General features: G+C 38.5%; 1 protein-coding gene across 18 annotated transcripts in view; it reads left to right on the top strand.

Annotated features, from left to right (window-relative positions):
• Window positions 1-26,198, top strand: part of CAMK2D (calcium/calmodulin dependent protein kinase II delta) — a 163,690-nt gene that overhangs the window by 100,442 nt on the left and 37,050 nt on the right. For 10 of the 18 annotated variants that reach the window (XM_061343866.1, XM_061343876.1, XM_061343871.1 and 7 more), the window contains exons 5-12: window positions 6,467-6,532; window positions 9,136-9,208; window positions 15,431-15,533; window positions 21,274-21,357; window positions 22,369-22,463; window positions 22,730-22,852; window positions 23,801-23,884; window positions 24,604-24,646. In XM_061343866.1, coding sequence (XP_061199850.1) covers window positions 6,467-6,532; window positions 9,136-9,208; window positions 15,431-15,533; window positions 21,274-21,357; window positions 22,369-22,463; window positions 22,730-22,852; window positions 23,801-23,884; window positions 24,604-24,646 — 671 coding nt within the window. Of the gene's footprint in view, window positions 1-6,466; window positions 6,533-9,135; window positions 9,209-10,163; window positions 10,237-15,430; window positions 15,534-21,273; window positions 21,358-22,368; window positions 22,464-22,729; window positions 22,853-23,800; window positions 23,885-24,603; window positions 24,647-26,198 lie in introns of all 18 variants that reach the window. The other 8 variants (XM_061343867.1, XM_061343877.1, XM_061343865.1 and 5 more) reach the window with 1 other exon arrangement.

The following is a 26,198-nucleotide window of genomic DNA, read 5'->3' as shown; positions in this document are numbered from 1 at the left end:
GCACTGACTGATACCTCCTCCAACCCTGCAGTCCACCCTAGCCCCTTCCGGGTCACTCCCCAGTTACCTCCTGGGCATGACGTGCTGTGGTATGGAATACCTCTTTGGTCAGTTTGGGTCAGGTGTCCTGTCTCTGCTTCCTCCCAGCTTCCCCTTCCTCCCTGGCAGAGCATGAGGCTAACAAAGTCCTTGGCCAAACCAAAACATCATTTTTATCAGCTTTGTTCCCAGCCTGAAAGTCAAAATGCAGCACTGCACCAGCTACCAAGAAAGAGAAAAATGACTGCCACTGCTAAACCCAGGACAGTGGAATTGGAAAAATCTTCTTAATCCTGAACCTTTCCAAGAAGTGCATGCAGAATTCTTGGTTCTAAGGACAATATCACTAGTGTGGCATTTTTATTTTTTTGTTGTGCTGTTGTACTTTTAGAAGCTATAGCCTACTGTAATTGCAGTGAGTCAACTTCTGCATTAAATTTCATATATCGTCCCAGGCATATCTCAGGAGATTATGACTGCAGTGTGAACTAGAAGGCATTTGAACAGCTACGGAGTTGTAGTTACCAGTACCTATATCTCAGTAGTAACAGAACAAATACAAGCCTGTATTCCGCAATAAAAATCAACACCTAACCAGAAAATACAGCCTTGGCAGAAAACTAGATTCTGCAAGAAACATTCTGCACTGGCTGAAGCTTTTCCCTGTCAGTCCTCTTCAGGACAAACATAGGAACAGACTTACACATGTGCTGTTGATCAAGAGCAGCATGAGTTTGTGTTTCATCCTCTTCAAAGAAAGAGGGCTTCAACACACACACACACACAAACACACACACACATTTGCAGCTTATTATGTTTAGATCATTTGGTTTTGGGGATTTTTTTGTCAAAATAAATTACTTTGCAAAAAAAAGAGACCATCTAAATAGCAGAGGCAATGACTGTACCTACTGATCATTGTCTTTGGAAAAACAACATCTTACATTTGTAAAGAACATTTGCCTCATTAGTAAGGATGTTTGCTCAGTTATTTTTTCATTCAGACTAAGAAATTACAGCTTTAATGCTCACTAATTCCATTTTTTTTAGTGAAACTTCATCTTCACTGCAGTTACAAATATATGGTTTGTTTAAATGTACATAAATGAGCGGCCACAAAAAAAGGTACCATATCTGCTTCTTTAATTTGAAGGCCAAGTACATACTTTCATTTATTTATTTATTTATTTTCTATTTGACAGGAGCCTGACTGTGGTGTAACACTGTCACTCCACCCACACATACCATCATGTCATTTTCTTAATGAATTCTTTCAGACTGTGTGGGATTCAGTGGAACTGTTTCTTTAGAAATTTCTTTCAGACTGCATCCCACATAGGAAAGTGAAGACTGCTTTTTTTTTGTTAATAAAAAAAAAAAGCCTAATCATTGCCACTTTCTACTTTGAATTTCTAATAAACTGTGTTGAATTAATATCATGGGGATGCCTACAATCTGAAGGAGAAGCCTGTTGCTTCACTTCTATAGCTGTGCTTTTACCTGGAATAAAAGAGATTAATGTATTCTGAAGGCATGCATTTGAGTGAAGACTTCTTGTGCCAAAATGTAAAGGTGAAAGTCTTCTAAAATCCATGTGGAAACTGGACATTGAACAATGAAAGATGTGCTTCCTGATAAAATGTGGTGTTGGGGTATTCATGCAAGAAGCCCTGCATAGGAAAGAAATAGATGCACTAAAGTATTCACACATACACACACACACACACATATATATATATATTTGTTGGTCATTCCCCATCTCTGAAATACATACATGATGGTGCCATTCTGGAGTGTGGTAGTTTTGCACTTGAGTAGACAAAATTTTTTTCAAGGTCCTGTTGACATCCCTTTCAAGGAGTGGAGGCGTCTTACTGGTCTACCAACATGGTCCCTGTAAGGTTTGATCCTTCTCCCAAGCAAAGAATTTCTTCCTGTTATATTTCTCTCAGTAGATATAGTGAAGTGATTAGCAGAATAGGAAAACGTGTGAAGGAAGACTAGTAATGGACTTCATGAAGTTTGTTACTCCTCCTCCCTTACTGCTTGAGGCAAGTGTGATTAGGATTGCATCTCTTAGCCCATTTCAGTTGCTAAGCACAAATGAGATTGTCTTCAGTGTTAATGATGTTAAATGATTTAAAATCCAATCAATTCAGTCGTTATTAATTGCTGTGTCTGAATGGAAACAGCTGTAGCACTTGAAGACTCTCTTGTGCAAGTCAGTAATATTCAGTGTTGCCCATTTTAATGCACTTGAGATGCAACAATTGGTACATTAAGACTGCTGGTGTTGCTGTTGAATCCAAGTGGAGGGACTGTATGCGTAGAAGAAACCAAAATACAAAAAAAATAATCCTAATTGCAAAACAGTGTTTGCTTTAGTTTACATGTTCTGGACTCGTGTTTTCACAGGGTACATGCGTGAACTGCTCTTTTGGGGAAGTAGAAAGGTCACAGATAAATGTACCAAGTATACGGCCATTGTAATTTTGTAAGACTGCTTCCTTGCACCTTCATTATGAAAACAATTTAAGAAATAAGAAGTTAAGTCTAGGAGGAAACAATGCCAGTGTGATCATCAGCAGCAGAGGCTTTTGTAGCCAGCTTTGCTAATTTGGCAGTTCCTTTTAAATGTCTTAAAAATATAGATTTTCCTAATCAATCATATGGTATATGAAGTTGAGTATTTTTGTATGTGTTGTTACAAATGTTTCCAACAAAAGAAAGTGGCATTTAACACTGTAAATGTAGTAATTTGTTTACTGAGTGTTAAAACTCAGTTGAATGAAGTAGTTAAAAATTGCACTGTGATGTACCTCTTCTGTCAGGTGAGCAGAAATAGCATCCTTTGGACATGGAATCCTTCTTTCTCCCTCTTTGCAGGTTTCCTGGAAGCATACCTGGTGTAGAGGGCCTTGGTGTTTCTACATGCTGCTTGTACTTCTGTTTGAACAAACCCACTTGCTTTATTTGTTGCCATTTTAGTGTACTCTTCAGAAAATTATGGAAGAAGAGTAATAACTTGTGAGAGGCAGTGGCTTTTAATTTGTATCCTGAGAGTTACCAGAGCTCATATCAGCATGTCCTGTTGTGAAACAGGATCTCACTGAAGTTGACAATTTATCTGTATCAGAAAGGCACTGAGATAGATTTACTTCCCATTCTAATCTTGTGAACAGAACAGCTCAGCAGGTGTTCATGTAGCTTTATACTGAAGGACCAAAGTTGGTTCCTTTTTTTTTTTTTTAACTTTTTGCCCTCTGCTTTACGTTCTTCACTTATATTTTGTAAAAGATACAAGGGAAAAAAATCCTAACAAAATGACATCTAATAAGGAGTAGTATGCTTTATCACAACTTTGACATTAAACTGTATGGACTACAGTTTTATAGCAGGTTATTGTATCTGCTCTGTTCTTTATTTATAAAATCAGTGAGTAACATAGGTTGGTAAAGATCCCTAGAAGTTTTCTGGTCTAGCCCCCTTCTACAACATGGTTCAATTGAATCAGTTTTCTCAGAGGATTTTCAAGGTTGGAACATCTTCAAGGATGGAAATTCCACAACCTCTTTGAGCAACAAATGCATAGTAAATAATTATGATAACAATAAAGGAAGAAGAATCCTTATATCTATTTGATATTTCCAGTGTTTCAGCTTGTCTGTTGTCTTTCATGCTGTCTCTGCGTACCTACCCATTAGGGGGTTGTAAGCAGCAATGAGATGTCCCCTGAGCCTTTCCATCTTAATGGTGGAAAGATCTAATTATCTCAGGCTCTCCATGGGCATCCAACTCTGATGAATTTGATTGCCCTTCATTAAACACCGTTGTGTCAATGTTGTTCATGTTCTGGGGAGCCCAGAAGGGGACATGATCCAGGTGTGTTCTCACGTGTGCCAAATGCCAGAGAAGAATTGCTTCCTTCAACCTCCTGGCTCTTCTATATATATCATGATGCAGCAGACCTTTGCTGCTGCAAGGGCTCATTGCTCATGCACTCTTAGTGTGCAAAGGCCACTAACATGGCTATAATGATTTTCTGAGTCAGAGGCTCAGGAGATGCAGGAGAGTTCTGGCTTCTCTTAATCCCCTGTGCTACCTTCCTTCATTATGGCCATGTAGCTACCTTCTGAGAACGATTCCTGATGAATCCTTCAGAGTGACAGGGCATGGGAGTTGCTGACTTACTGTTCGTCAGTGAAATTCACCTTCTCTGTTCCTGCTTTCATTTTTTTCATCATGTAGCAGTGGGTATGAATGCTAAGCAAATGTTTAGTGTCAGCAAATAAGAATGCATATCCCCCTCTTTTCTCCATGCTCAAGAAGAATAAGCGTCAGCTCAGTGTTCTCTCCCACTGAAATGCACTTTGATGACAAAAACTTTTTCTTTCTTGGCTTGCATCAAAATGAATGTTTTAGGGAAAAGTAAGATCAAATGATGCTTTTTTCATTCATCACAAAGTGAGAATTATTTCTCTTCACCACAACTGTGGTAGACAAATATACATGCAAAATGGCGGTATCAAAGACTGTCAAAATATGCATCAATCAAACTTTTTGTGTTACAGGAGCCAAAACCAGTTTCTGGAAGGTAAAAGACAAAAGAGAATACAAATAAGGCAACAAGCTATTTTACCTCCTTCTGCTTTTATTGCAGACTTTTGTACAAAATAGCATTGTTATCTGAAAGTCATTACTTTCCAAGTCAGCAAGGTGTAAACTCAGAAAAAGGATGATGTATCCCAAATGTAAATGGAAACATGAAAATAAAGTTCTTTAACTGGCCTTCTTGAGGAAAGGAACTGTGCTGCTGATTGAGCAGGTCATTTCTGTCATTATCTAATGTGACTAAATAAACTGAGATCCACAATGAACAGTTAGTACAGCAATTTGCAAACGAGTGTTACGGCTCTGGAGGTTACAAGTATCCCCACTTTTAATTTTTTTATCCTTTTAAACTTAACCGTATTCATTGTAATACAGATTTTCAAGCATCTTAATCTTTAAGCATCTTGTAACCCACTCTACTTTTTATGTTAGGGAATTATTGAGATTATAATGTGCTATATGAAAAATCACTCTATTCATAAACGGCAAAGAAATATGAGCACTGATCTTCCATCTAGGAGTTATTTATGTTGGCACATCAGTAGGATGAAGGTTTTTGAAAGCAGGAATCAGACTAACTCGTGCATCCTGCCTGCTGAGGCTGTGTTACGGTGCGCTGGTTAGCTTGTGCTCCTGATTTTAACCTTATATTTATTCACAGTTATTGTGTGCTTATTCATTAGTCTACCAATATTGTCCCTTACAGCTCTCTTCTATGGAGAGCATGGTTCCTGTTCTTTGTCTTCAGTAGTTATTTTCATCCCTCTTAAACTTTGTTTTGCCAAGGTAAACTGTCTTGGCTTCTGTGGGAAGACACAAGTAAGTGAATAGACGGACTAGTAGTAATTTTCTGGTCATACTGCTGATTAAATTCCCTTTTCTGAATGACAAGAACTGTATATCATATGAGGAGGTATTTTACTGTGGTGTGTCAAAACATTGCTGTCACCTTTTTTCAAATGCATTCCAAGCATCCTGCTGGTGACTCATTGTGAACTGTCATCTTTCAGTTATAACAACACAGTTTTATTTCTTTTTAACCACTTCCTACTGTTAAATCATTGGCTCTACAATGAAACTCTTGAGTATGCAGCCATGCTTGGCTGCTTCTGTTACTGGTTCCCTGGATCATGCAGTTCTTCTTTCATACCATTAATGCCTCTTAAATTATTTGAAGTGACACTTTTTCTAAACTATTTCTACTTTCTTGACAAAGACAAGTGAAAATTTTGTAGAAAAAAAAAAACAACTTATCATTTAACTGATTAAGGTACTCTGCTTCTAATGATACTCTCCTTCCAACTCAGTAATCGTCTTTCTAGCAAAAGCACAAGTACCCTCAGGCACATGGGTATCCCTCTGTTGTGGCCTATGCTTAAAGTCCCTTTTCCCTTTTTAGCCTTTCTAGCATTATCTTATTGTCCTTCCTTACATCTGTCTTTACATTGCAGTTTTCTATCCTTAAGTGTTCTGAACTTCATTCAGAATTTCCTATGCTGGTCTGCTCCCTTTAATCTGTAGTTTTACTGCTTATTCTTGACATCCTTAATTGGTGTATGGTATCTTGCCCAATAAGCTGCTGCTCTTTGCTTTTATTTTCTATCAGTGATTGATCTCCCACCACATTCATTTTATTCATGTAATAATTTGAATGGGCAGACTTTCCACTTGAGTCCCTTCACCTTGCTGGTCAAGACCTCTTGCATTTCTGTGCAAATGTTTCAGTTACTCCTCTCTGACTTCTCCCTGTCAAGTTAATTTATGATGCATGTTTTCACTTCTGAAATCTCCATTCGCACCTTGTTTTATCTAACAGAGTCACTGGAGGTGAATTATTTGAAGATATAGTTGCAAGAGAATATTATAGTGAAGCAGATGCTAGGTAAGTAATTTGGTCTTCTAACGTTGCCTTTAGTAACTATAGGATAGTTACTTACATCTCTCATGGTGTTTGGCATCAGTTTCACTAGCACAGCCTGTGAAACTAGGGTTTGTCCTAGAGACTCTTAGACTTGGAAGGGCACAGTTTGCTGTTTTGAGCTTATGACTGTGTGGTGGAGAATTTGTATGAAGTCTTGACATCTGCTGATCTGAAAAGGATTAAATCACTTCTCACTTTGTTAAAATCTTTGTGAATTTGTGAAATAGTTAAAATCCTAACCAGTTTTCTCCTCTGCAGACTGGACATAACATTTCAGCTGTCTCATCTAGGGATTCTTAAATGTACTGATCAAAGTTTGAAATATATGCTGGTCTTGAAAAAATTTTACATTAAATACCATTCTTGTTCTCAGACCACAAGTACTAATTTCCTTTTCATATTTAAACATTTCTGTTGTGTATCATCAATAAGCAATTACACTGTACATCTCATAGTCTGAGCTCAAATATGAAATCTCTAGCAATTTTCTGCAAGTGCTTGTTGAAAAACTTGAAGAGTAAATTGACAATTACCATAATTTGCATGCTGACATAAAGTGTCAGGGCCTTTTTTTTCATCTCAGAATCTGTTTGCCCTCATATAATAATAAATCTTGAACACTCTTATGTAATTATGAATCTTAAACTTTGTGGTCAATTACTGTAAAGAAAATATGCTCTACCATTAAACTCTTCACAGAAAATTTCTCTCAAAGAATCCTCATGGTTTTGTGTGTTCATAGTCACACACCACCATTGATATATATTTAAATTTCAGTTATTCCTTGGAATTAATTGGCAGATGATTGGGAAACATTAAGTGTCATTAGCAACAGTGGTAGGATAATAATGAACAAACAAGAAACAATATTTCTCTTGAATATTAGGAAGCTTCTACTAATTTTTGTAGGAGTACTAGAAAACATCATTCCTTGAAGCATTTAAATGCAGAACAATACATAGTAAAACACATTGTAGAAGAGAAGATAAAATTGTTAATTTAAGTGAGATGGAAGAAGAGGAGTTACGTTTAAAAATTTTTTAATTACTTTCTGCCTGTTGTGATTCAAGCAAAATTTTAAATATTGATGCCAAAGGCCAGCATATGGTGTCATTGTGTGTTTTTAAGATACCCGTGATTTAAAAGGAAAAATTGCAATGATTTATTTTTCTGTTTTGGAATTGTGACATATTGGAAGGGGCTGTGCATATATATATACGATATATGATATATATATATCGTATATATATATATGTGTGTGCATTTTATATATCCAGTAAAACTTGACCAAATAAGTGAAATAGTTACAATGCATCTCTGTATATTTATATATATACATTTGTTTGTGTGTGTGTTCGTATATATATCAATATAGTGTGTGTGTGTCTATGTATATCCCTATAGAAATAGTTAATGAAATGTATAGCTGCATATCTTAGGACTATGATACTGGTCTGCAAGTCCTTACTCATGCAAGTAGTCTTTACTCATACAAGTAGTCCAGTTCAGTGAGTTGTGAACTACTTGCAGAGGAAAGGGTTTTCAGGCTTGGGCTCCAGTTACTGATTTATGACCATTCCTTCTGAATTCCATGGTCAAAATGTTTAAAAATGTAGATGGTTGAAAATTTAGATCAGTATCAAATCTGTGGCCCTTGATTACTACTTACCATCACTTACTTCTGCCACAAGATGATACTTAAAAACAAAAAAGTAAGCTGTTGTGATACCAAAAAACATCTGAAAAGTTCCAGTGATCTAGAGGATGAACACTTCAGTTGTGCTTTTTTGGCATCATAGGCTGGCCAAAACTTGCAAACTTGGGCATGGAAAAATTAGGTGCTAATTAAATGATTTAAAGCAGCAAAATAAAATGGTTTTCCACATTTTTAACATGGGTTTCCATTTCATGAGTGACTAGTGCTTGATGATATTTTAAATGAAAGTGCATGCCACCTTTTTGAATGACTTGGCTTTATTCTACTAATAGATTTTAAGAAACCTTTAAATTCAAAATGAGAAATGTTTTGCTTTTCATAAGTTTTTCACCTTTTTTTTTTTTATTTCATTTGTTTTCTGTGTATCATTGCATTTCTGAGCATTTCCTTGTGTCAGCAAGTGTTGTAAAGTTAATTTCACCCTAAAAATTCTAAAACCCCCAAACATACCAGTAATTGTTTTACTGCCTGCACATTATTTTTCCTGTAGCAGTTTTTTGGAAACTGGACAAAGGTTCCATACTGCTGAATGAAAAAACAAAATAATGATTCTGTCTCACAGGTGTCATCTGTACCATGTTCAGTGTCTTTTATTGGTTTGTTTTTGGTTTTGTGGGGGTTTTGTTTGGCTTTGATGTACTTTTTTTTTCTTTTTTGATGCGTTACAGCTGGAGATCTCTCTATATCCAACATTGCTTTGGTCAATGTGCAATCGAGACATGTCAGGAAGTGTAAAATTGTTTTTGTTCTTTATCTTTTTTCTTTAAGTTTTATTTTATTTTGTATTTGATGTGATTATGTGCCTTTAAAATGTTCTCCCTTCCATTCTGCCCTTGTATCTTTGCAGTCATTGTATACAGCAGATTCTAGAAAGTGTTAATCATTGTCATCTAAATGGCATAGTTCACAGAGACCTGAAGGTCAGTATCTGGTGCCCATCAATTGGCTATAAGAGTTTGGGGATTTATTTTTTGCTGGGTAGGGGCAGAGGGTGGGTTGTCTGCGATGTTTCCTTGCCTATCCTATTCACCCTCAAAACAACTAGTCAGCCAAATAATGCATGATACCTCTTTCCAGTTTGCAAGTCTACAGGCCTAGTATACATCATGGCAAAAGGGGGAATGGTTGCCAAAAACCTGTCTCCTTCCAAGGCGCTGGAGTTACCCTGTGCTGTTGAATGTGTTCTGGTATCTATCTGTTGAGGCTGTCCATGTACCGCTGTGTCCGCACATGGAGGTGAACTTTGGCAGTGATGTATGTCGGCTTGCAGATTTAATAACCACTTGTGTTCCAAGGCCCGGGGTTGCAGTTGCAGAACCGCTGGTCGCACATGGCTGTGTTAGAGTATGACGAATCCTCAGGCAAGTGATGCTAATTGCCGGCAAAATGGGAGCTGGAGAAGTTAATCACTGACCTCACCTGCATCGCTTGGAGGCGGGGGGAGAGGGAGGGGAATTACTCAATGGCCACTACAATTTGTGAGTGAATGTGTGAGGAAGGGCCGAAAAAGTGCAGAGGATGCTAAATGTTTAATACGACCTCGCCAATGAAATATTGGCAAAATTGGTGCGCGTTCCCGACAATTTGCCTTTTACAAATTGCCATTAAAAAATAATAGTAAATTAAACTAAGACCAAAGCAAAGCAGCCGACCCGCAGCACGTCTCCGAGGCTGTCCCTTACGGATCCCACAGCGGCGGTGCCTGAGGCCGTCGTGCTCTGAGCGGCGCGGAGCAGAGCGGGGCGGAACGGGGAGCGGGGACTCCGCACGGCCCCTTCCCCGCTCCCGCCGCTGCCCCGGCCCCTCCTGGCTGCGGGCGTGCGGGCGGCAAGTTCACGCTTGGGACTAACACGCGCCCCTGGTGTTTGCATGCAGTCATTGCATTCAGCAGATCCTGGAGGCCGTGCTACACTGCCATCAGATGGGCGTAGTCCATCGGGACCTCAAGGTGAGTGCTGCTGCCCGACGAGCCCTCTCCACGCCGTGCGACAGCAGGGAGCAGGAAACCCTATCAAAAACGCGACCTTGAGCAGTTTTCTTTTTTGTTTTAGCGTTTTCCTTTTTGCTTTCCCCTTTTCTTCACCTATGCACAAGAACGAACCATAGAATGGTTTGGATTAGAAAGGACCTTAAGATCACCCAGTTCCAACCCCCATGTGACACCTCACACTAAACCATGTTGCCCAAAGCTCTGTCCAGCCTGGCCTTGAGCACTGCCAGGGATGGGGCATTTACCACTTCCTTGGGCAGCCTGTGCCAGTGCCTCACCACCCTCACAGTAAAGAACTTCTTCCTTAGAGCTAACTTGAACTTCCCCTGGTTAAGTTTGTACCCATCATTCTTGTCCTATTGCTAAAGTTCCTGATGAAGAATCCCTCTCCGGCATCCTTATAGGCCCCCTTCAGATACTGGAAGACTGCTGTGAGGTCTCCACACATCTTCACCAGGCTGAACAGCCCAAATCTGCTTAGCCTGGCTTCATACAGGAGGTGTTCCAGCCCCTGATCATCCTCGTGGACCTCCTCTGGCCTTGTTCCAACAGTTCCATGTCCTTTTTATGTTGAGGACACCAGAATTGTACACAGTACACCAAGTGAGGTCTCACAAGAGCAGAGTAGAGGGGCAGAATCACCTCCTTTGACCTGCTGGTCACGCTCCTTTTGGTGCAGCCCAGGATACAGTTGGTGTTCTGGGCTGTGAGCGCACACTGAAGTGAGCTCATGTTCAGTTTCTCATTGACCAACACCCCCAAGTCCTTCTCCTCTGGATCACTTCTCTGCCAAACCACAGAAGAAAATCTTCTCAAGACTTCTCATTACCTCACTATCCAGATCCACAGTCCGCTGGCACCCGGTGTCAGTACCAGGGAGAACAGGAGTTGCTTTTCAAGCATTTGGTGTATCCATCAAATACATGATCTTCCTCTCTGTCATGCAGAGCTTTTGGGGCAGGGTGTGTGGGGAACTTTCTCATCAGTATAACTTGGAGTTCTTCTGGGAAGCACACTTACGCTCTCATGGCACCCATTTCAGTGATGAAAAGCCAGCTGCTCTGAGGCTCCTGGCACAAAGACCTCCTCCAGATGATGGCTGGGCTTCAGAACACCTTTAAAAAGTGAATTTCTACAGTGTTCTCTCCATGATCACCTAAGGAATCAAGCTCCTTCTGGATGAACAGTACTGTTGGGATAGAAGCCTCGGAAAGCAAGCTCTTGTGTTGAGAAGAGCATTATCTCTCCCTTACCCATCCTAATAGCTGGAGACATCTACTGCAAAAATGCTGTCTACATTTCAAGCATGTTGGCACAGAAATAAACAAATAAAGATCTTTTTTTTCTAGTGGGAAGCTCAGAGAGGCAAGTCTGCAAACTAGCTAGTAGTGTGGATAAGGAGAGGACTTAATTTGAACTCTTAGGCTTCAAGATCCTCAAGTAAAAGAAGATTGTTTATTTTGAAATGAAGTGGAGGGGCACTGTCTGAAATATCAGACCCTTTACAAAGGCAGCAAGAAATGGCCTGTGGGCTAAAGCAGTGAGACATGCCAGTTTCTTCTAGCACAGCTTCTTTGCTTCTGAGTTTCCTTTCTGAATGAGTTATGGGGAGCAGGAATTTCCTTCCAGGATAAGTATTTTCCAGTACTTGTTATTAGTAATAATGCTGGAATCAGGATGCCATCATCTTTTTTTTTTCTTTTGCCTTCACTTCCAAGTAAACAATTGTTCCTGTCTGATTTATAAAATCCCAGTTCTTTTCCTCTAGGAACAGAAGGGTTACATTCTGAAAGTTCAGAGAGCATCATGGAACTCAAGGATACATACACTAAATTCTCTACCCATTTTGCGCTTCTGGATTTTCCTGTGTCATGGCTGCATAACAGGAGGCTGACAAGTCTATCAAATCCATAAATCTTGCATGTCGGCCTGCTCACGTGGAGTACGTTTAAATTCATTTCAGGGATGTCACATTTCTCTAGCTGCTCCAACCATTCCTGTCCCCAGTGTACATGCACAAGAAGGAATTGAAATAAAAGATTGCAGCTGTGCAATCTGGCAAAATGAGGAATGCTTGCTAGAACTTTTCACACATTCAGGCAAAATAACATTTCTTTGAAAATGCATTAAGTCCAGGTGTTACCTGCTCCAAACCAAAATGTGGAATTCTTACTTTGGCAAATCCAGGGTGAACTTGAAAAACTGTGAGAAAAAATGCTTTTGCCAAGCTGTAGTGTACCCAGTTTATTTTCTGACAGTGAAAACTTCAGGAAGCAGAAAACCATTCTTCAGTTACTACTTTGTGGCAAAAGAAAAAAGCCAAAGTGATACAGAAGATTCTGGTGAAGTCGCAGCCTAAGATGCCAAGGCCTAAGGCCAGAATGGCAAGATATGCAGAAGATGGTTATGGCCTGACATGAATCCTTACTCTGCAAAACTTGATGGATTTCTGTCAGTAACTCAGGCCACCGTTTGATGGCATGTTTGGGGCTGGGGAGGGCAATGTGAGGGAGAGATTTTGAGCAATCTCGTTTTATTCACCTTTCTTTTAGCATAATTTAGTAGGAGAGAGGAGGTTCTGCAGTCCTTTACAACCTGCAGAAGTACTTGTTGCTGCTCTGTTTGTAATCCATGGTGTAAGTCAAAATGGTGGTGGAACTAAAACCAGAAAAAATTAGCCTGTTAGTGGCAGCCTTTCTTTAACAGATGGTGAAAGTGCACTTCAGGGTAGAAATTCAGCTCTTGGCAGTTAACAGCATTGCTGCTTTTGTGAAGTTCTGTGATTATGACCCTCTTGCATTCCCCCCAAAAAGCAGACGCCCTGGTTGTATTCAAGCAAAAATACACAGAGGCATAAGTACTTGATCTCCAAGATTTCAAGACCTTTGGAAAAGTAAGGCATAAATCATGTTCATTTACTTGTAAGTAATAGTAGTAGTTAACACTGCCATTCTACACGCTTGACTGCAGTCAGTCCTGTGCTGGTGGCACAGGGTGACACTATTGACTCCAAAGTATGAGTCCAGAGTGGTCCAAGCTGCGCTGTTAATGTTTTCCAAGTAATTGCATTCATTCTAAGTTAATGCATGGTAAATATCTAATATGCCTCCTGTCATCCTGGAATGAGAGCTGTGTGTTGCTTAAGCACACAGTCCCACACAATGTTGTCTTTGGCAGAGGAGCAAATCAGGAAATCTGCTTCAGTTTCTGTTGAAACGTACGTATGACAGTGGTAATTATCTAGAGTGCTGTAATTGGCAGGGGATAGACATAGAATGGAATTAAAAAAAATATATCCTAAGGGAAAAAAAAAGAAGCAACCAAAGAAAACCAGCAGCAAAAATCGCAAAACTCTTCCGTATGAAATCCCATGGTGTAAGGTGGTATGTGTTTGTCAAATTAGTGCTTGTGTTCAAACAAGAGGGTGAGGAGTTTCCCTGCTTTTGGCTTGCAGAAGGTCACAACCAAGTATGATCATCTGTTGCTTTGAGGGGTTTTGAGAAGAAAGTGCATTCCAAGAAGTAATGACTAAATGTCTCTCACTTTCATAGGAAACCTTCAAGAACTGTGTGACTACATGTGTGAATTAGTGTAGTTGAATGACAGTGTGACATTGCTTAAATCAGTGCTGATGAACCTTGCAAAGAGTCTTCAGCTATTCAGTGTTTGAGATCATGTAGTTGAAGTGGTTACTAATAATTCAAGTTGCTTCAAAATTAAGATTATATTTTATTCTGAGTGATCTTAATCTTCTGTTTCCACACTTTTAAAAATCAAGTTGATGAATTGGCAAAAGGTTTTTAATACTCTCTTTTCCATGACATAGCAACAAAGGAATGATTGTAAATAACTGAAAAAAAATGTTCCTGTACAGTTTGATGAGTGGGGGAAAAAACACCTTTAGACTAAGGAGTTTGTCAGGGCCAGTTGTGTTGTTAATTAGTATCACAGTTGAGGCTTAATTAGGCTCAAGCATATTTTGCTGAATAGTTGATAGATGTATTAAGGATAGCCTTTGCTGAAATGAAAGAAGCTTATGATGGCAGTTGTTTCCAGACGTAGTACTTGCATGGGATTAACTGTAATCACATAAATAGTCCCTTGGAAACCTATAGGATTGCTGCTGGATTTAAAAGGAAATCGGAGTTTAAGAGTTTGCAGAATTAAGTCCCCAGTGCCAGACTGGATATGGTGAATTCCCCTGTGACCTATTGCTACAGAAATTGCTTCTGCAATGCCCTTGAAAATGAAGTTTTGTTACTATGTACATGCAGAACAAAACCTTTTTAAAAAATAATGGAGATAGAAAAGAAAGAAATGTCAAGACAATACCATAGAGCTCACATTTCTCTGAAATTATCTGTTGAATTCTTGGACAATTTACATTTGATATGTTTGCTAAATGAAGTTAAACGGATTCATTATGAACAGCAGAATGAACACCACTGTTCTGTTCAGATCCTTTTCTTTTAATTCTATGAGTGTACTATAGCATTTGATTTCACATATGACCAACATTCCCTAAAAGCAAAAAAGCAGAGAGGGAACTTTTGCAGACTTGCATTATTATTTGCAATAGGTTCTTTGCAAGCACAGACGTGGGCATGCTAGTTTGGCTGAAGGATTTGCAATGTAAATGCACCTACCCTCTAAATACAAATGTAATAATAAGTCTGTTATTGTTAAGCTGTCATGCAAAACAAATTTATGTATGACAGTACAGATGCCTAATCCTGGAAACTGCATAGGATAGACTATTGATCAAAGAAAAGGCATCTTTCAGGAGAGTTTTCATTATTTTTCTAGTAGTGGACCCTGAGGAGTCTTTGGATGGTCCTGTCACACAGACGGGTGTTGCAATTCCATATGAACATTATGGCTGACCTCCTTCACTAGCAGATCTGCATGCTTTCTATAGTCATGCTGTCATAGGGTACTAAAGGCTCTTTACAGGCCTGGTGGTTCTTTCCAAGTAGGACTAGGAAGTTCAATTTTTGCAGTTTCATGGAGAAAACACATGGGTTTCTTCTCTTTTTCACTCCTCTAAGTATTTCTTCTTTCCCAGACGGCTGTAGCTAAGAAAAAGCGAAAACTTGTCTAAAGTATATTTTCTTATCTTTACATTTCAATTTTTTTCTCTGTCTGAATAAAGCCTGAGAACTTACTTCTAGCTAGCAAATCCAAGGGAGCAGCAGTAAAATTGGCGGACTTTGGATTAGCTATAGAAGTCCAAGGAGAACAACAGGCTTGGTTTGGTAAGTAAATACTATTCTTTTTCCCTTGCAGGAAGAATGTTATCTGTAATTCTTACTGAATTAAACTTTACTGAATTAAAGCTTGGCAGCAGAGCTTATGTGTTTAAAAACTAAAAATAAATTAAAAAAAACACCAAGAAACAAAAATAAATCCCCCAACACTTCAGAAGTGACCTGTGGCTACATTTCCAAATCTCAGAGCTAACTTGACAAGAAGTGGGTCTTCTTTTTCTCATAGCTTCCTCTTTACTAGCAAAGGTAAGTCACCTACCAACAACATAGAAGAAATTGGCAAAAGTCTCTTGTGTTGGCACAACTATGTTCATACTGGGGATTTTGCCAGCACAGCAGTACTGGTACAGGGCAGGATGGAGGGAGAGGGTTTTATAATCCATGCTTCTAGTAAATACAGCGTTACAGATGTTCCTTTTGACTGTAGTCTGTGTGCCATTGACGTTTCTTGACCTGGAAACTTAGGTTTCCTGATTCCTGCTTGTCCTAGCTTTTGTCAGCCTGTAGGTTTGACTTAGGTGCATACCACCCCCTTGTCCCCCACTTTCACCTGTGTATCTAGATGAAGGAAATACAGGTGTAGAGCCTGGGATGAAGACAGGCACCTTCCAGTCAGGTGCTTGTGTGACTGAAGAGTAAGGCTGTGGGTTAATCGTGCTGAGTGTACCCACCCAGTCATCAAAAACATTTTGTCTGAAAAATTTTCTGTCAACTGGTAATACCTGAAAATTTGCACTTAGGAATGTGACTTGAATGAAAATAAAAGGGGGCTGGGTACCTGAGGCTGTACACAGTCCACATCAAGATCTTGCTGTGACAGTGCAAGTTGTCTGTCACAACTCTTTATATTGCTGCCCTAGAGGTGACTGCCTCTTCACATCTGCAAATAAAGCTGTTTGTAAAACTGGTCTTTGACCCACTGAGGTCAAAATAAGCTGGCTTATTAAAAATGTACATTCATTAGTATATAAGCAGCTCATGTAGTACATCATGGAAAGCATAAACCCAGGAAGGTAAGGTATGGCTAAAAGCATCTGGAACCTTGCACAGTTGTCGGGAAAGGGTTGTCTGTCCACAGCTTACACCATCTTCAGAAGTTGATACTGGAGTTTCTGTCTGAAAACATTAGCTTCATCTGGGAGTGATCAAGAGTATGCTTTCTTGATGGAGAAGGTGACAAAGATGTATGCAAATGTGGAAGCAAACTCAGCCTGTGCATGTGACCACTTGAAGAGAGGACAGATCTGCTCATGAAATGTTGTAAAGGGAGGGTGTCTGCCCTCCTGAGGGTGGCCCTTGGTGGTGTGATCCAGTTCTCCAGAACTGACACCTCAGATGTAGCTTAGGTGTCCTGCACAATGCTTCTCCTCAGGTTCTAAGAGGATGGAAGATAGTAAATTAAATATAGTGCATTTCTCTCCAATTTCACTAAACTCTTCTCTTTTTTTGTTGTTGTTAATTAAAAAAACCAAAATGCTGAATATAGATTGTTACAGTTACCAAGCAGACAAAGGAAAACAGTGGAAAAGATTGAATACTGGTCATTGTAAGTAATAGGACATCTACAAATGCAATGCATCTGTCTCATACACCACCCTCTGAACAGATGTGAAGCACAGGACAAAATTTAATTGTAAATCCCAAGAGGTAAAAATACAGAATAGAATATAGCAGCTATGTCTTTTCACTCAGAGCAACTAGAAAGTGTCATTTGAAATTGAATAAAGTAGTTGTGAGGTTGCTGTCAAATCTTAGAATGACAGAACAAAGGATTTTGTGAGAGACTGGGGCTGTAAATCTAGGATATAACTACACATGGATTCACAGGCAGTACTGCTGGACACATGTTAGTAGATCTGTAAACTAGCCTGTTGTTTTAAATCCCAGCTTTTACATAAATGGATTTCAGTAATCCACAAAACACAGAGGAGATTGCTCTTGCACATTAACAAATAGTTCAGGTAAATAGGAAGTGTCTCAAGAAAAAAATCAGCAGAATGAACTTGACTTCAGGGTTATTTTCGGTAAAGAATACATCTGTGTGGATGCAGATGACCCACAGAAGGCTGCAATTCCCTGTGAAATAATGCACTTTATCTTTTGGTCTGGTTCCTGTGAAGTACTTGGTTTAGACTTGTAGCTACTGCCATGCTGAACTTGGGAGAAAGGGGATGGAAAAGAATGTCTTCAAAATACACATGTAAGGAAGAGGTAAGCTGGCAACGAGGTAATAGAAAATAGAGTAAGTAGTCAAATGTGGCTCTTTTATTGTTGTTGGTATTTGATAAGACTAGTGGGTTCTGTACCTTTTCTGGAACTTCCTCTGCAAAACCTTTCTGTAATGATCTGAGTACCTTCTTTCAACTTTATGACTGCTTTAAGAAGGCAGAAAACTCAGATGTGCTTGGTATTTTGAACTTCTTATTGCTCCCTTCTGAAAGATTTTTCAGCTTTCCACTGGATTCTGCAGCACTTGGTGACTCACAGCATGCTCTGATTCCAATTATAGCTGTGCAGTAGTATGTTTTTCTTTTTACATCTTTTACTGTCTCCCCCTCCTCCCTCCCCCACCCCCCCCTTTTTTTTTCTTTTCTTTCAGGTGTAGTCCTCCGATGTGATGGTTGCTGTTCTGCTTAAGCCGGAACTATGTCTCAGCAGGAAACTGGCTAGAGCCCTGTGTGTTCCAATACAAGGGAACACTTTGATGCTTTGCCTGTTGACAAAACAAACCTGTTCTGTAAAGTGTCACAGGGTTTAGCTGAAACACCCTGCCCCATCAGCAGGTGTACTGGGAAAGAGGCAGGCTCCACTGACTCACTGTCCCTTGTTGAAGTCAGTGGAAGAGCTGCAGTTAACTCACTGGTAGCTAGATATAGTCCTAGCTGCATCCCAAATTAAGCCCAGCCCTGCATCTAGAACTAAAAGATGCACCACTTAAGTAATTTGAGTAGTTCCACTGAATTAATTTGTTGGTTGCATTAAATTTAGGTTTTCTACAGTTAGTCTTTTGGATCCAGCTGTGCAGGAGGAGAAGGCTACTACTGCATACTTACTCTCAGCTGCTTGCTGTTGCTCCTTGTTGCCACCTTCTCTGTATGTCCTCACCAGATGTCTCATTTGAATTTTTGTTCCTGACTCAAAGGGAGGTATCTTAACAAAGAAGTACAATTTAAGACTGTTTAAACTAACATGGTTTATTATGCCATTTTAGTTTGGAATCCTTGCATTAGAAGTGTTGAGAAGGTTGTAAAGTCTAGCAAGGGGATGATGAAAGCATAGGGCAGATTTTAGAGCAGTAATCTCTTCTGCTGATGTTGTGGAATTATAGTTAACCTTCAGCCCAGGTTTGACTCCAGAGACATGGATGCTCTCCATTTACGTTAAGTAGTAACATTATGATGTAGTCTTTCCGTAAGAGGGTTTTGAGACTGTAAGCTGAGTACCATGCACTGTGTAGCAGTGTGCCACTGAACTCAACAAAGCACAGCATATGTCTTGGACCTTTGAATAGTTACTTAAGTCATATGATGATGGGAGTACCAGGTGATGCAGTCTTTTCTGGTCACTGTACTGCCACAGTCTCCAGCTTTGTGAGTTGTTTCAGCTAAAGTAATTGCTACTGTTACCAGTGGTTTTCTGGAAGATACACAGTTGCATTGGGATCCCTCTGACCACTTACAGAATTACCTTATACGCAGTTAACAATTTCAGTATGCTTTTCTTTTTCCCTGAAATAATTTCTGTGTACTCTTCTGTGTTTGCTGCTTTAAACAAGTTCAGAATATATACTAAAATATAACAATTACTTTTGTTTAAACCCATCCTGTATCTTCATCAGAAGATCAAGTTAGCAAAGTGCTATATTATTTTCAAGTGATGCATAGTAATGTTTATGGAAACACAATAAGCTTGAAAATTGAGACAACTTTACATCCCTTTTAAAATAATCAAAAATATTAGTAAAAATAAATAAATAAAAAATGAAAGTATTAATGTAAAGCACTACAGCCAAGAAGAGATACAAAATATTATCTTCAAAGCTATTTAGAACGTACAGTTTTCAGTTTCTCGAAAGAGCTTAAGTATGTTTCCTGTGTGATAGTACTCTAACAGTTCATAGCTTTCATATCAGGACGCTGGGAAAAACCAAGCCTATTTTTCATGAAAATATTTTAGCTATGTTCTCAGTAGAGTAGACAAAATGTGTTCCTTCATTGCCCCCTCCCACTCTAAACTGATTGCCAACTGCAGAGCAAAGGCTTACTTTATCTGTAGCTGTACAATTTATACATTATCGCCATGTCTCATAAGTTTTGTGGAATCCAGTGTGGTATTTCAGAAATGACGTGTTCCTTCATAAAAGGCACCAAATACTTACATTTCAAGAATTCTCAAGCATTTATTTTAGGCAAAGATGCTTGAAAGAACAGATACACTAACTGAGATGGCATAGAATGTTTTGGGTCATTTAGTTTTCATTATTTACAGAGGGTTCTATACCTAGTTTTTCCATTTCTCCTACAAGAACACAGCAGAGATGGTAATGAATAAAGAATGAAGAACATGCAAATTTTAAAGGCTACATTGCTCCAGAGATGCTTTTTGTCAGCTTTTGTAAGGAAGTTTCCAGACACGGGAGTGAGTTTTGCAGTGAAAAGATTAGAAGTAGCTGTGCGAAATATCAACAGCAAAGGCTATAAGAAGGCTGAGCCCAAGTTGATGGTCTTCATCCTAGGTAATAGCCAGGTGTGCTTTTGTGAAAGCTAATCCTCAGCATCTCTGGCCAAGTATTTTGCCACCATCTGGAACTGGAATTGAGTTTCAGTTGCATGTAAAGACATACGAACAATGTTTTTACTTTCCTTTTTTTTTTTTTTTTATTCTAAACAGGAGGTCTCTAAATATATAAGCATTTCTTAAATTTAGCCCTTCATGTTGTCTACTCAGAAATCTGCCCTCCTCTAAGACTGAATAGGGGTCTTTAAATGCTCCTTACAGTCATAATACTGTAGCTTAGCTGCCCCTCCCATTTTATTAATTAGTCAGTGGAAGTACACGGTGTGTTTTAACAGTCCACAGCTGACAGCTGATAGACTCCCAGAAATCCCATGAAAGTCTTGTTTACAATCCTCATCCTTATAGTTTGGGGCTAATTAAAAATAGCCTAAGTTAGTGATTGAAAAAACCCAAACCTGTAGCAGTCTTTGGCTTGCATTGTGTAAATTTTGTTTCAGTTAGTATCTCCAAGGGGATCAGTCAGATGGATCACTCCTCCTACTTTGCTGATTTTTTACTTTGACCCTAAACCAGATGTATTTGCATCTCACTACTTGGTGCCTCACTACAGCTTACAGTAATGCAGAAGTCATGAAAGAAATTTCTTCAGCTACCTTGTAGTCTTTCTGGAAGCTTTCATCTCTGCACCGTCACCAGATCCTTAACACCGCTGTAGAACCTGGAGTGTTGGTGTAGATGGGTAACCAGCCAGCTTTCAATCTCCCCTCGATTCTGCTAGACACGGTGGCAAAAATGGATGTGTCAGGTCTGCATTTGCGTTCCTATTGTTGTTATTTCTAAGTGATTCATCATAAAAAGTCGACAGTGAAGCGGTTAGTGGTCGGTGGCCTGGGGAATGATGTCCTGTGTATGATGTAGGCTGAGCTGAGAATCACTTGACTTTTGCAGAGCACTTACAGCTTCTGAGTGTAGTTGCCTTGCCTTTTGACAGGCTTTGCTGGTACTCCAGGATACCTTTCTCCAGAGGTTTTACGGAAAGATCCTTATGGAAAACCTGTGGATATGTGGGCATGTGGTAAGAAGTTATTTTGATAGACAATGTTCTGTCCACTTTAGGGTATCTTAAGTGTGAGAAATGATGTCCAGAATACATGATACTCTACATCAGAAAATATGTATTCAGTAAAATTCAGTATTAATTTTTAGGAGAAGTCACCATATTTTTTTGTCATTCTACCAGCTGCCTTTTTTTTTTTTTTTTATTTATTTGTGGAGGTGTGTTATCATGGCATTCTTGGCTGGGGCTACACAGCACACTTTCAGAAAATAATTAAAAATAGCTGCAGGTGCCTGATGCCTAACTAGTTCAAAATCATAACAATTCATGACTAGTTTTGGTTGACAAGCAGCCTGAAACCTGATCTGACCAGTATCCTACTACTGCAGTTTTAAACTGGGAAACTAAATGTTTTGTTAAAAGTACAGGACAATTACTTTATCATCCAGTTCTTGAAACAGCATATTTTAAGGTTTTGGCAAGTGGCAGCTACTTAGCCAAGAACAATTGGTGGTTTTCTTATTTTGCTTCTACCCACGCTTACTTGGATGTGTTTATGAAAGCACTTTTCTTTAGTCACAGTGAATTATCTCTGCAAGACTAGCAAATGGACTTTTTCGTTTCCTGTTGACCATATATTGATAGAGATAAACTGAGATGCCCAAATTTTCTTTGCATGAGATTAGTTAAAACACAATATTGCGAACACCAGTACAAGCCATGGTAAAGACAGAGGTAAAAATGCATTTTCCTAGAACATCTGTGACCACTGAAAATTATTTTCCCAGCTGTCTACATGTGTTCAGTGTTCGTGATTTGATACAGTGTCAGATACTCGTTATTCCCCTCACTCTGCAAGGAGGTTATGTTGTGAACTCTACATTTACTATTTTCTCCAGTATGAATAGGCACTATTTTTCAGTGTCTTAATACTGTTAAGCCATTTGGTTTACATGGTTGTCAGTTGCAAAATGAATCTCTAGGGTTTGTTTCTTGAAATCCCTTAATACTACTGTGAATTCTCTGCAGGTGTCATTCTGTATATCCTCCTGGTGGGATATCCTCCATTCTGGGATGAAGACCAGCACAGGCTTTACCAGCAAATCAAGGCGGGTGCTTACGATGTATGTACCATATGCTGTCTATTGAGTTATTTATAATTGTACCCCTAAATAACTTTTCTAGAGTGAAAGTGAAATAAGAATTATTTCTGAAATTATTTTTGTATTGGTTATCTCTATGAGTATATGCAGTATTTATGCAATGTAGTAAGTATTTCTTTAGTAACACAAACCTTACTGGGTTGGCACAGTATCAATGAAAATCCTGAGGTAAAAATGTGTAAAGATTGTACAAGATGACATACTCATACATATTTTTTTCTCTTCAGTTTCCCTCACCAGAATGGGATACAGTGACTCCTGAGGCAAAAGACCTTATCAATAAAATGCTTACTATCAACCCAGCAAAACGTATCACAGCATCAGAAGCACTGAAGCATCCATGGATCTGTGTAAGGAGTTTCCACAGATCTAACAAAATAATTTGGCAGACACATACTTCAGCATATAGCGAGATGTTTAGAGGATAATATTTGTTCTTACTTGTGCAGCTATGTAACTAGGGGAGTGTAAAATTGTAATTATACTGATACAGTCAGTAGTATCGTTTATTGAAGTCTCAGCCTAGGATAAGATTTTGCAGAAATTAACTTCTTTTCATTAACTTTGTGGTGGAGTTCACTGCCAAAATTAGAGCATTCTTTCTTTTAAATTCACAAAGAAAAAAAGTGTATAAGAAAGTAATATTAAGTTACGTAATGCTTTGCATCTTCCTTTCCCTGTAAATATTATGATAAGCATGAAATGTAAAGGCAGAAAATTAAGGAATTAAGGGACTTTTAAAAGGTTGGTTTTCATATAGCAAAGGCTGCCTGTCTATTACTGAATCCAGGACTCCTTTCCAGTGCTCAGTACATTCTACAGTCTGACTTTGCAGTTAAGACTGGGCTGATACTTTGAAATTGACAGCAAGACAAATAGCTGGTTCCCAGCTCTTTCTCATTGCAGCAGGCTGCATTATCTTGCTGTTAAAATTGTGATGCAGAGGACATTGAGGTACAGGGAAAACTCAGATAATTCAGATGCTGAATTTTCTCTGAAGTATTTTATCTTCTGTACCTTACCTAATATCACTAATGCTAAAGAAAAGTTCCCTTCTTGTTTTAATTTTGTGGGGTTTTTAGTCCGTGTTTCTTCCAAGGGGACTTTACACATGGTTGCGTAAAATGAGACCTTGCTTTTGTAGATGTGGAAATTTCGCAAATGTGTAGAAACCTGAACAAAGGGCTAGTCAGACCAGAGTGGAACTTAAAGGACCATATGGGTTGTAATATGTATCTTGTAGAGTAAATAAAATGCTAGAGATGTGGCTGGGTGCATTAAAATTATTTTCTTTTCAGCAACGCTCTACTGTTGCCTCTATGATGCACAGACAAGAGACTGTAGATTGCTTGAAAAAATTCAATGCAAGAAGAAAACTAAAGGTAAGAATGAAATCTGCAAGGATTAATAGCTGATTTTGGAGAGATCAAAGGATGTTGGCTTGTGTTCTATGTGTAAGGTAAATGGTCCCTAAGCAATTTTTTTCTTGAGTATTATGTATTAAGCAAACTGATACGTGATCAGCCTTTGGCTCTTCATGAAAGTGAACAGAGCATAGCATAATTCTCTTAAATTCAAAAGAATGACAATCAATCATCTTTGTTTATACACCTTAAAAATATTTTGTTGAAGGAAGACCCTTAAGGTTGTTCTTTTAGGTTGTCCCTTGTTTTCTCCTGACCAGGCCAGACAAGGGAACTTTGCAAATGCGAACTTTTCTAATTAGCCCATTACAAATAAACTCCTCTTCCTACTCATAAAAGTATCTAAGCACATTAGTGAAATTTTATTTCATATTCAGTTATGTCTTTTGCTGATAACGACTGTGCATGTGAGTGCGCATGGTCTGTGCATTACGTACTCACAACACCTAAATATTTGAGGTTGTGAGAATTACTGATAGGTGTGTAATTAAGATTAAATTACAGTTTATGCACTCATGGAATCATGCATGATAGGTAATGCACAGACAAGCTATTCTTCCAGGGTTAATGTAGTAGTTGATGTAATTTACTCATGTTTTCCTTTTTGTTGTGTCATGTTCACATTCAGAACTGTACACAAGTGTGATGCTAATTTGAGCAAATGTATGTGTACACAGGGGGCCATTTTGACAACTATGCTGGCTACCAGAAATTTCTCAGGTATGTTCATTGAGCTCCAGATTAATATGGTCTTTATGTTTTGATGTCTGTGGTGATCAAGTTCTAATTAGGATTTATTTTTAAAGATGTTTGTAATTCAGGAGCATCTAAACATGGTGTGTCTTTAAGTTGTTTCCTTTGCAGAATCAAATGAGAATTTAAACTGTTTGGGCTTAATAGAATCTCTTGTAGGTGACAGTCTTAATTTTTCAGTAAAATGTGAGTTTCTTCTCTTTGCTTTTTTAGTGTCATCTGTCAAAAGTGTTTTCCTCTTTGTTTTGGTGCAGAAAAATGGAAAATTATGCATACAGCTCCACATGCATAAGTATCACCAAACAACAGTTAAAAATTTACTTATTTTCATATAGTTGAAATGTCATTCCAGGATTCTGTTGTATTGTGCATTAAAATAATTAAGTACACATCCATTCTGTATTGCTTTGCTAAGTAACAAGTGTAAAAAATGTAGTAAAATGTGTCCTTTTCCTTCTAACACGTAGCTGGAAATAACAAGAGGTGTTTTCTCTTTATGGAATAGTTTTGTAGTGATATCCCTGGAGATTAGATCTTCATACTAAACAAATGTTACACCAAAAGCTAAGATGAGTTTGCTGTTATTGTAGCTACAATTGTCCTCAATAGCAGTATTGCCAAAATTTCAGTGCTATGTTGAATTTTTCATTTTGCCATCTGAGATTTCAAGTGAATAGTGAAAAAAAGGCCAAATTCAAAACCCAGTAATTCTACGTATCCCCCTACTCTGTGGTCACTATTGGAGTGTAATATAAGTTAATTTATGCACAAAAGCAAGATAGTGGTTTGGGAATATTTGGATAATAACTGAGTCATCAAAAATAATTTACATAATCGTGAATGCAAGAACAACTTGTTCAATTTGCATAGTACTTAAAATACAATTTCTTAGTTAAGTTCCTATGTTTAACACACACCTGTAACACAGAAGACTACATTTATGTAAATCATGTTGCATTAATGCCTAATGGATTGCCAGTATCTGCCAGTTCATTTGAAAGGTGGGAATACTGTAGGCTGCATATCTTGTAAACATGAATTATTATTAAATTTCAAACAAATTCATCATTTCTCATCACTTTTCATAACTTTCACTGTCTGTATGTGTAAGGCTTAGTTTCAACTTTCATGAACCAAAAAAAGCTGAAGTGACTTTAAAGCAGTATTTCAGCATGAGGAATAGACAGTGGTTTTGGCTTTGTTTTGGATATTTTTCACCTGCCATCTTTGTTTTACACCATAATGATCCATAGTTTTCCTTGAAGACATTTTATTTTTTCAAGTTGTTTGTTGTATTTCATTGCAAAGCATGCCTTTGAAGGTCATTTGTCCGTAGCAATGTGGCTACAAAAGTGTATGATTTTTCTTTTTCTTTCTTCCTTTTATGTGGATTATATATTTCTTGTGAGGTAAGACCCTCAGCACGTGAAAGGAACATCTTTTCTCTTTTCTAAATAAAAATTGCTGTTTGTCCTGAGCCACTTTACTTTCTACGTGTTGTCACATGTATGTCACCATT

Source organism: Neopsephotus bourkii, unplaced genomic scaffold (assembly GCF_033783945.1).
Source record: "Neopsephotus bourkii isolate Nb327-2 ecotype Australia unplaced genomic scaffold, CSIRO-AGI_Nbou_v1 NB_1827, whole genome shotgun sequence".
NCBI classification, from domain to species: domain Eukaryota; kingdom Metazoa; phylum Chordata; class Aves; order Psittaciformes; family Psittacidae; genus Neopsephotus; species Neopsephotus bourkii.
Note: the sequence above shows the minus strand (reverse complement) of the source record. Positions and strands in the feature narration are given on the sequence as shown.